The sequence below is a fragment of the Chinchilla lanigera genome, unplaced genomic scaffold (assembly GCF_000276665.1).
Source record: "Chinchilla lanigera isolate Chin_1 unplaced genomic scaffold, ChiLan1.0 scaffold00052, whole genome shotgun sequence".
NCBI lineage: Eukaryota > Metazoa > Chordata > Mammalia > Rodentia > Chinchillidae > Chinchilla > Chinchilla lanigera.
The window spans coordinates 14,026,457-14,037,627 of NW_004955453.1; the positions used below are offsets into that span (position 1 = coordinate 14,026,457).

General features: G+C 51.7%; 1 protein-coding gene across 1 annotated transcript in view; it reads right to left on the reverse strand.

Moving 5' to 3' along the window:
- The window catches only part of Speg (SPEG complex locus), a gene marked incomplete in the record, with an annotated part of 54,639 nt that extends 47,377 nt beyond the window's left edge, over positions 1 to 7,262 (reverse strand). Inside the window, 1 exon segment of the mRNA XM_013519790.1 lies at positions 6,418 to 7,262. Within this exon segment, the coding sequence (XP_013375244.1) occupies positions 6,418 to 6,796 (379 nt within the window).
- Positions 7,263 to 11,171: the final 3,909 nt, after the last annotated feature.

Genomic DNA, 11,171 nt, shown 5'->3' on the forward strand with positions numbered 1-11,171 from the left:
CGGGAGTCCCGGTACGGGGAAGGCGGCGTCGGCGCCCAGAGCTCGCCCCTCCCCCGCCAGCCTGCACCCCCACCTGGCGCCCCTTCCCTTCCCTGCACCTCGGCCTCCCCTGGGGCGGCCCTCACCTGCCTGCCAGCACGCCTATGGGACAGCTCCAGACTTTGACAGTCCCCACCACCACCCCGCATCTGCCTCCCGGGCCTTGGGCACGTGGGGAAACTGAGGCACAGAAAGGGGTGCAGTGGCGTCTAGGTCAGGCCACTCTCATTGGTAGCCCAACGCGGCTGCTTCCCGCAGGGCAGCTCTGGAAGGTCAGCAACATCTCGCTTACTTGGCAAACATGCGCAAACGCACGCTGTACCAGACAGAACCCAGCTCACTCACTGCAAGGCAGAGCGGGTGGAGCACCTAGGTCATCCTCAGGGCGAGGATCCTTGGGGCTGGAGGCTTTGTGCTGCCGTGGATCCAGACTACCCCCCCACCCCCACCCCGGCTCCTTGAGGCAGGCGCAGCAGGCTTTCCTCGATTTACCTTGAGTTGCCTGCACCCCCACCCCATACATACAAAAGCACAGGCAAGGTAAGGTACCCAGAGGTACTCCTAGTAGTCACAGAGTCACCCCGTGTTCTCACAGAGGTAAGCAAACTCACCAAATTTTTTAATGTGTTCCTCTCCCTATTCCTACCCCATTCAGCAACCTGCAAAGCTCTATCCCCCTTTAGGCTCCTTTCAAATTTACCAAGGGCCCGGCACTTTGCTATTGTCCCTTTACAACAACCCCATGAGCCTGCAGTCTTTAGGAGCATTCCTATCCCCATTTAACTGACCAGCGACTGAGGCTCAGAGTAGTCCTGTCATTTGGCCAGAGCCATTCAGCTTCTTCTTCTTCTTCTTCTTCTTCTTCTTTTTTTTTTTGGTATGGGGCATTAAACTGAGGACCTTGTGCTTGCCAAGCAGGCACTATGCCTTGAAGCTGTACCCCCAGTTCTACACAGCTTTGGAGGCTGCATGGAATTCTCATCCCAGCATGTGCAGGTAGTACCAGTCCTGGTTTCTGAGCTATGACTTCAGTACTAAGTAATTATTAACATTTATTGCATTCTTGGTCGGTACTAGGCATTGTGCTAAGCACATTGTACAAATAAACTCATTCAATCCTCCCAACAAGAAGAGTGACTGAGGCCCAAAGTCACATAGCTAACAAATTCAGGGAGTCAGGATTTTGTGGCTGGTTACTGACCACCGTGTTATAAAGTATCACATGCTGACTGGCCAGTGTGATCCCTAACTTTACTGCTTTAATTAAAGCCTGGGTACTAAATACATACAGATAGTCAGGCATGGAGGCACACACTCACAATTCATTCCAGCACTCTAGGAGGCTGACGCTGAGGCAGGAGGATTTCAAATTTGAGCCCAGTGTGGGAAATTTAGCAACTTAGCAAGAGCCTGTCTCAAAATTTAAAAAACTTAAAAAGAGCTGAGGATGTAGCTTGCTGTGAACGTCCTGTGTTCGGTCACCAGAACTGTGAAATGAAATAAAATACAGAGATAGACTGATGACTTTCGTTCCACCTGCACAATGTCTGGGGTAATGGGATAAGAATGCTCAAGCTCAGACAATGACAATAGCATCTCCCTCATTTTCCAGTTTCTAAGTGGCTCTCGGAGCTGAGTTTGGGACTGCTTTATTTTAAAGTTTAAGGTCGTGCCTTGTACATTCTGGGTCCACACAGGTGTTTTTCCCCAGACCACCAGTGGCAAACGTTCCACACACAGACACATGCACAGGGACATGTGTTGAGAGGGTATATGTGTGTGTCCGTATTAGTTCCAGTCAGAAGACCCTGGACACCCCCAAATACACCCACTCACAGGTGGGGAGCTGAGTGGGGACAGAGGGTAACTTGAGCCCCTGTTCCACAGGAGAATCCGAGGGGCTGGCACATTCCATGGCAAAAATAACCAATGGACAGCAGGCGTGAGTGACGGGACAGCTGGGCCGAGGAGGGGCCAGCGATTCTGTGTTCCTGCCCTGGGCCTGCACTGCTCACCCTTGAAGGAAGGGCTGGCCTAGCCCATGCTCCCAGGTTGGACCTCTACAGTTGGCCCCTGAATGCCCCATTTTCCCTCCAAGGCCAGACAGCTGTGTTTCCCTGTTTTTTCCCCAGGATTCCCATTTCTGCACCAGCATCTCCCCTCAACCAGAGAAATTCCAAGGCCTTGGGCCACACCTAAGCTGCCTGCAGACCCTCCGATGAGCTATACCCACCTGCTATCCTACCCTTGGCCTCCTCTTTTGCCTGCCTCTGCCCTGCCCCGTATTTTGATGTACTAATTTACCATGCTACAGGTCATCTGTGCCCACACTAGAATGTAATGTCCAGGAGTAATCCCTCCCACGCATACGCATGTATCCTTTAGACCAGTATCACTCATCTATCACTTAGACCAGTACCTAGCACATAGGAGGCACTCAATAAATACGGGAATGGTGGCCCAGCCTGGGGGAGGGGTGAAGAGTGGTAGGTGGTAAATCTGAAATAGCTCCCTTCATCCAGCCTTTCCTTTTCTCTGTCCTGAGCCAGATCCTTTCCCAAGAAACAGCTGGAGAAATGACCATCTCCGTTCCGTCCAGGTCTTCTGGAAGGACCTGCTCTGATCACCAAGCTGTCTCCTGCAGGGGCTTCGGCTGAATCCAGGGGCCTCTCTGCTCTTCTTTGTTCCCTCTCAGGGCTCCTCTCTGCTCCCATTCTGGTGCCTGCACCTCTCCTGGATTGGTGTTTGGCCTGAACGGATAGCAACACTCACCATACCCATTCCCAGCTTCATACTAGTTTCCTCCTGGCTTTTCATCCAGACATTCCAGCTTCCAGGTGAAAAAGATGGTAACTGAAATATTCCTTGATGCAAAGTCTAGTGTGTTCCTCTGTCTTTCCCTGACCTCCACTGACCCTCTCCCTCCCTATCACTAACCTCTCTCTTCCATGTCCTCAAGAACCCAAGATGGTTCACTACCATCTACTCGCCTTTGGCCCTTCTGATTGACACCAGAGTCTTTCTAGACCCTGGCATCAAAACTCCAACCAGCATATACACATGAGCATCCTCCATTTGCCCCTCCTCTCAGCTGTGTCCTCTCTCACCCCCACCCCACCCTTTTGTGCAGGGAGGCTCTCCCTTCTGCCATGCATGTGCCCTGCTCTGAGGCCAGCACTTGCTCTGGTCACTTGATTTGCAAGTGGCTGCTCAGCCTGTGCAGGTGGGAGCCAGGTGTTTGGAAAGAAAAGAATGCATGCCTATACTGGAGAATGGGCCGGAAGATAGATTGGGTTAATGACTGGAGGAAAATGGTCACAATGACAAATCCTTAACTTCGTCTTCCCACCTCTATTTCTAAGGACAGGCAATGTGGACCCAGGCCTGGCGACCCAACCTTTCAGGCCCAGCCCTGCCATTTCATTAGCCATGTGACCTTGGGTAATCTTCCCCTTTGAGCCCCAATATTATATGGATAATGGTCATAATAGTAGTCTGGGTTTTAGACCATTAAATAATTAAATTAGATAATGTGCCTTGTGCACTTAAGGATTTTATAAGAATCCTACATTTCTGCTATCTTCACCTCCTTTGTTCCCTATTTTTCCCCATCTCTGCATCCCCAAATCCTACCACCACCATGGCAGTTTTCCATTCTGCAAACTCGCTAGCCTGCAACCCCCTCAGGTCCCAATCTCCCTAAGCCTGGCCAACAGCCTTCCATCCTGAGCTACCATCTCAGGCTTTGGGAGTGCCAAGAGCCTTAGCATTACCCTGTCTTGCTGAGCTCAGAGCAATCCTGACCAGAAATTGCCTCCTCCTTTCTATGGCCAGGTCCTTGCTCGGCTTCCTCGAGTACCCGAAAGTCCCCCTATTGTTGAATCCAGCTCAGGAAGCGTTCCATAAGGAAGTGTGAGCAGTGCTGAAGTGTAGTGCAGCTGCTTCAGACCAGGAGCTGTCACTGGGCTGATGAGGGATGGCGGCAGAAAGGGGCAGAAGCCACACTCACCCAGTCAGTCTCCCAGGATCAACAAAGCAAAGGCCCTGCCTCCCCCAAATCATGGCAGAAGGGTGTAATAGTTAACCATATGGTCATCTGCAGTGGGACAGAATGAAACCTCCACCTATTCTGGCACCTTCTATCTGCACAAGCTAGACATGTTCTCAAAAGGAACATGCTGCTGCCCAATTCTTTTCCTATTCTAACATAAATGTCAAAGGTCCCAAATCCAGCCCCACACACCCAGGGCCTTTTCCGGACTCTAAGTTCCTTGGTTCACCAGCCTGGACGCTGTCCCTATGCTCTCTAGGTAGGTCCAGGCAGGTTCAGCTCTGCCCACCATGCTACCTAGATTATAAAGCAGCAAGCCCAAGCCAGGTGTGGTGGTGCACGCCTGTAATCCCAGCACTCAGGAGGCTGAGGCAGGAGTATCGTTGCGAGTTTGAGGCCAGCCTGGGCTACAAAGTGAGCTCAAGTTCAGCCTGAACTGCATAGTGAGACCCTGTCTCAAAAAGACAAAAAAATAAAATAAAATAAAATAAAAAAATAAAGCCGCAAGGAACCAGCCCTGTTGGGGGCTACCCCACCTCATCACCCCCAATCTGGAGGGATCAGAGCAGGCTAGGAGACTCCCATCTTCAGAAATGCCAGGTTAGGCCAGTCATGTAGCAGCCACTCCACAAACACTGGACAGTGACCCCCCCCCACACACACACCCTTTTTGAGTAGCAAAAAAGCTCCAGAACTCCAGGAGGACAGGGTTCTTAGATCTGAGAGGGGATGGCCACAAGCAGCTGCATGTCTACCTCCCTCTTGGTCCACAGTGTTCTCACCTGGAAAAGGAAGTGTTTGGAGCTGGCGTTCTCTGTGGACCTGCCCAACATTAAACAAATATTATAACCACTGCCCTTACTCTGCCCTACCTTTACCTACCCTAGTAGCTCTCTCCTGAAACCATTCTTATTAACTTATCTATCTTACCTTCAGTTCACATTGTTTTAAACTTCCTTTGCTCCTCAGGGGATTAGAGCTAAGTAAGACCCTAAGGAGTCCCTTTTCAGCTCAGAACTCTACCAGAACAAGCTCTACACCCTGACCCCAAGCTAGGGAATCCTGTACCTGGCCAGCTACTACACCAATAAGGAGAAGCCAGCCTTGGCCCTCTCTGGTTTAGGCCTGGCCACAGAGATCACAAGGAACAAGTGGCTGGAAACTGGAAGGTGGGCAGGACCAGGCTGGGGAGATGAGATACTGAGAGCTCCATCTCCTGACTGCATCCATGAGCCTTCTTTCTCATCCAGCTGCTGAGTTCCTTTACCCCTGGGCCTCCTCCCAGCCTCCAAGGATTGACCCTTATAGGACACCACCCAGCTGGAATGAGATGCCCCTCTTGCAAATACCCAAGACAATCACACACACCCCAGCTCTTTACTACCTCCCCCGCATGCAGCCTACTTTCTCAGAATTCTGTCTTTCAAGGCTTAGTTTACCTAAGGTTCTGTGTTTGGCCTAGAGAAGAACCATGAGTCTAACTCTGGAGTTGGGGAATAGTAAGGGAAGCCCAAAAATTAACCCAAAGAGAATCAGTGCTGGCCTGACATCCTTCCCCTAGCTCTAGCAGGTTCAGGCTCCTGTCCCTCCCCTTTGGGCTCAGACCACCAGCCTGGAACTATACCTCAACCCTGCCCAGAGGATGCCCTCTGAACATTCACTCTGGAACCTCAGTAGACACAGTCCACGTTGGCTTTCCACGTCAACTCCACATGTCCTGTCCTGCATCTGTTTGCACCATTACAGTCCTTCCACAGCCCACAAATGTGCACAAACATCTGCATGCCTGTGGATTCTCAAGAAGTCACCTCCATTCATGCCCCAGCCCACCTCCTGGCACCCTGAACCTTGCTCACATGCTTCTGTCTACCCACTGGCCCCTTCCACAGCAATGGCCAGCAAGGAGCTCTGAGCCACCTGCTCCACAGCGCACCACAGACCAGGGGAGACCAGTCCCTGCTTCAGGCAGGCAAACACCTCTAAGGAGCTCACAACTCCCTTATTGGAGATGAAGGTTGCCCTCCACTCAGGCTTCTCTCCAGCACAGTGGGAGGAGGAGTCCCACCATAGTACCCCAAGAGGCCTGTATGAAGCTCAGCCTTGGCTTACCCATCACTGCCCCTTAACCTCAGACCTTGCCTAGGGGAGCCTCTCCTTGATACCCCTTTCCTGCTTCTCTTTCCTGATCTGCACTTCTGCCCCCGCACCTGAGAAGCCCTGCACCTGGGAAGAAGGCCAGGCACTGCTACCTGCCCCACGTGGCCCAGGTGACCCCTCTACCCTCGCTCCCCTCAGCCCAGCCAGATGCCGGCCCACCTCCCCATTACCTCCGACCTCCAGCACCGTGAGAACAGCCTCACAGGAGGCCCGGCCCCGCTCGTTCTGGGCAGTGCAGCTGTACACGCCAGCGTCCTGCGCCCCGCAGCTCCGCAGCCACAAGCAGCTGGGGTCGGGGGGCGTGGGCAGGAGCTGCCCATCCCGGAACCAGCTGAAGCTTGGCTGGGGTGTCCCGCTCACCACCACCCGCAGCCGCACGTCGCTGCCCGCGCACACCGCCGCGTTCTTCAAGGGCCGCAGGAAGACTGGCGCCCCGGCCGCCAGGACCCCTCCGCCGGCCCCCACCTTGGCCCTCTTCGGGGGCACCCCGGGGCTGGGGGGTGCCCTCGTGCCCGCGTCCTCGCCTCGCGTGCCTCGGGCTTTCTGCATGGCCTCTGCGAGCTGGGCTGGGGTGGATGCTGGAACTGGGCGGCCACGGGGGCACCGGGAGATGGTGCCCTGGGAGAGGAGTCCTGGGGGGCCGGCGGCCTGCCTTCCTGCTGCCCGCCCGCCTTCGGCCTGCGCTACCCAGAAGGTCACCAGGGCGGCCGGCGGTTGCGCCTCGGGGGCTATTTTTAGGCCCCCCGGCTCGGGTTTCGAGGGAGCTGTAGAAGGAGGGGGCAGTAGAGGAGGGGACTTGGACTCCACTGGCTCCTTCTGTCCCTTCAGGAGCCCCCCTCGCCAGCCCCGGTTTAAGCAAGTCCCTGGAGATTGACTTCACGCCCCCTCCTCCAAGGTGCGTCTCTCCCCACCGCCATCTGGGGCTGGGGAGTAGAGTTACCCCTGGGCTCAATCCCATTTCATTTCCTCGGACCTCACAGGCTCCAGAGCCCTAGTCCCACTGGGCTGGTGGAAAGGAAGAGGAACGGCCTGGGGGAAATGCCTGAGAGGTGGACAGAGACGCAGGTCTAAGGGGCGGTGACGGGCCGGAGGGCCCAGTGACCTCCCCAGAGCTTCCATTACTGCTGGCAAACAGTAAGACCAGGAGCCTGGCAGTCGGGCGGATTCCGGCTTCCAGCCGCTCTTGCATTACCGGCTGGGTGACATCAATGTTCTCTCAACCTCCAACCCCTCATCTGTACAAATAGCTAGTTGGGTAGGGTTGAACGAGGCAGAAGAGTGGGAAGGACACTGTAGGCAGAGGGACAGTGTGACCAAAAAGAGACCAAGATCAAAGAAAAGACCACTATTCTAACAATCAGAGCGTTGGAGGGATGAATGGTGGTGAGTGGAGGAAAGGGAGGTGGGGTCTGCTGCAGAAGGCTCTGGCTGCTAAGATGTCTATTCTGAAAACAGGAGGTGCTACCACAGGGTTTTAAGCAGAGAAATGACTGGTCAGAGCTGTGTTTCAGGAGGACCCCTTGGGCACCCAGTGTGGAGAGTGAACTGGAGATGGGAGGCCTGTTACAGTAGTGTTCCTCAAAGGGTGGAGCCTGCTAGGAGTACAGATTCACAGGCCTCATCCCCAGAGACCCTGGCTCAGCGGTGGGATGGGAGGACCCAGGAATGTGTACATTTGATGAGTAGTTCAGGTGATGGATCTGCCTAAGGTCTGCACTTTGAGAAACATCAGGATAGAACATGATAACTTTTAAAGTCCAAAGGAGATTATTGTAATAGCCCGGTTCTGTGTCTGGACTGCAGTAGTCACATGAATCTACACAAGTGATAAAAGTGCATTGAACTAGGGGCTGGGGTTTCAGCTCAGCGGCACAATGCCTGCCTGGCAAGCGCAAGGTCATGAGTTCGATTCCTGGTACCGGAAAAAAAAAAGTGCATTGAACTAAATATACATGTGTATTCACATGCGTACAAATGCATATAAATCTGGTAAATATAAGGAGGATGAGGGGACAATATCAATATCACTCTCCTGCTTGTGTTACTGTATTCAAATCATACAGGTGTCACCACTGAGGAAGACAGGTGAAGGGCATACAGGATCTTTGTTATTTCTGACAACCACATGTGAATCTACAGTTATCTCAAAGTTAAAAGTTGAAAAGAAAAAGTCTGGGGGCCTTAAAATATAGCTCAGTGGTAGAGAGCTTGCCTAGCATGTTTGAAGCCCTGGATTGATTCCTAGTGCAGAAAAAAGAAAATTAGGTCCATGAGAGACCCAGGCCTGACCTTGAACCTCAGGAGATGAAGACTGGAAGGGCCTAAAAAGAGCCATGAGTCATTCAGAATGGGGAAAGTTACTTTGATCTTGCTTCTTCATCCCCTGCCTTCATTCTGAGATACTGAAATCAAAATGGTATATGTGTGTGTGTGTGTGAGTGTGTGTTATGTGTGCTACACACTTCTATGGTACAGAAGAAACAATTTAAACACTGAATTATGTCCATAGAGATTAAGAGCCTCGAGGAATAATTTTTCTTGCAGTTTGCATACATTAACGCTTACTCTTTGTGATGTGCAGTTCTCTGGGTTTTGACAAATGGATAGAATCATGCCGGTGCTACCCCAGGACCATACAAAGCAGTTCCATCACCCTAAATATTCACTTGTGCATCCTCTTTGTAGTCAGCCACTCCCCTCTACCAACCCCTGGCAACCACTGGTGATGAATTGAATTCTACAACATAAAATGAATTCTAAAAAGGCTTAAAGTATGGGGAAAGCATTGCAAACAGATAGAACATAAGAACAAAGGAATAGAGGCTGTTTTTAAAAAACTAATAACCCAAAGCTAACACTGCGTGTCAACCATTGCTTGGAATGCTGTGGGTGGTTTGTAAATGTTGACTGGTTAGTTGAACAAATGAACCGTATAATCTTGAATGACTCTCTTAGCATTGCTAAGCCTTGGTCTACTCATCTATAAAATGGGAGTAGCCCAATTCAGAATTTATTTGTGAATTTCTGCTAACACTCAAGGATTCTTGACTCCAGGTTGCTCATGTTCAAGAAGAGAGAGATGCAACAAACATAAAGAAATTGTAAAGATCACGAGAAGGAGATAAGTACTGTGGGAAAAGCTCTGCAGGGTAGGGGAATGTGAGTGTGGTGAGGGACTGTGCTTGCAAATGGGGTGGTTCCAATCACCTTCCATGGTGGAAGGTTGGAGCTGACCTTGAAGGGTTAGGAAGCACTTGGTACAGATGTCTGGAAGGTGGGAGTATGCCTGGTGGTTCCAAGAAGAGCCAGAAGGTCAGCAAGGCTGGAGGGCATGAGGGCAGAGTGGAAGGCAGTGGATCAGACAGCTAGCAGGGTCCAGATGGCTTTGCATCTTGCAGGCTGTGACGCTTATTTTATGGGAAACGGGAAGTCATCTCAGAGTTTTGAGCAAAATTACACGATCTGACTTACGTTATTGGGATGGCATTAAATTATTATATTAAATATTAAAATGAATATTAACTATTTAAAAAGGCCTGGCACAGAGCCTGGAACATGGCTTGTCTCCTGCTTCCCTTGTGTCTAACAGGACATTCATTCACTGACTTGCACCCGAGGGTCTGTGGGCAGGAGTGAGTAGCTGGTGCCCTCTCCTGGAGGAGCCTATATGAACTGCGACAGCTGGAAGTGGTCAGGCTCTGGCCAGGCCAGTTGGCCAGGGCAGCTGGCTGCAAAGCATTTGTCTGTCCCTCAATGTGGGCCCCACAGTGCCCTGCAGCCTGGCGCCAGGCTGGGTGTATGTACTGCCAGTCTGCCCTGCCTTTGGTCACAAGTCTATGGTGTCATGGAAAGAGATCGTGGGCTCAGGAGGCCAAGGAGCCTGATGCCCCATCCTCCTTTGTCACAGAATGCTGTGTGACCTTAGAAAGTCACCCCACCTCTCTGAGCCATGGAGCATTTCCTCTAAGTTATAATGATGCACCACATGCCTAGCACATGGAAAAATCTCAATAAATATTCATTGAATCAGTGAATAAAGTGTCAGGGGCAGCCATCAGCCCTTCTGGGTAAATGTTTAATTTAGAGAAAAGTAAATAAAAGTGCCCAGTGGGTATTCATTCAAGCAGTATTTAAATATTTAATAAGTACCTACTATGTACCAAGCATTCTTCCAGGCACCAGGGATGTAGTAGCGAATAAAAGTCACCCTTGGGCAGCTGACATTTTAGGTGTTGAATCAAAGGTCATAGATGCATTTGCATTTGTACCCTGGTGAGGCCTGTGGTGAGAAGGAAGAAGAAATGAATGGGGCACTAAGAGGCAAGGCAGGGGCGGCAGCCAGAGTGGCCAGATGGGGTAGGAAAGTGTCCACTGGCCCCTTAGCTCCTGGTACAGGACCCACCGCCACAGCCCTTCCTGCTCCCACTCCAAAGGGGTTTGAGCTGAACTAGGCCTGGTCCTTTGAGTCCTGTGGGAAGCCAGCCAGCCCTCTGTGAGTCCTCTTCTTTCTTTTTTTTTTTTTTTTTTTTTTTTTTGGTACTGGGAATCAAACTCATGACCTCAGGCTTGCCAGGCAATCGCTTATGCTGCTGAGCTACATCCCCGGCCCAGGCCTCTTCTTTCTTGATGCTTAGAGTCATGAGAGGACTGCAGAGCACCCCAAGGGGCAGGGAGAGGTTTTTGCCGTGGAGGTAATGGGGTGTATGTGGGGGATGTGTTGATCACTGTATGTGCATGATCATGTGAAGCTCAAACTTTTTTTGGTCCATTCCCTGGGCTCCCTGGGTCAGCTGGCTGCACTTGCCTGTCTCTCAGTGTGGGCCCCAAGCGAGAAGTCTCAAGGAGACAGGTGCAGTTCTCAGAGAATGCTACCCCTAGGGGACAGAGGGCAGCTCTGGCTTTCTCTCTAAGGACACGTGAGCAC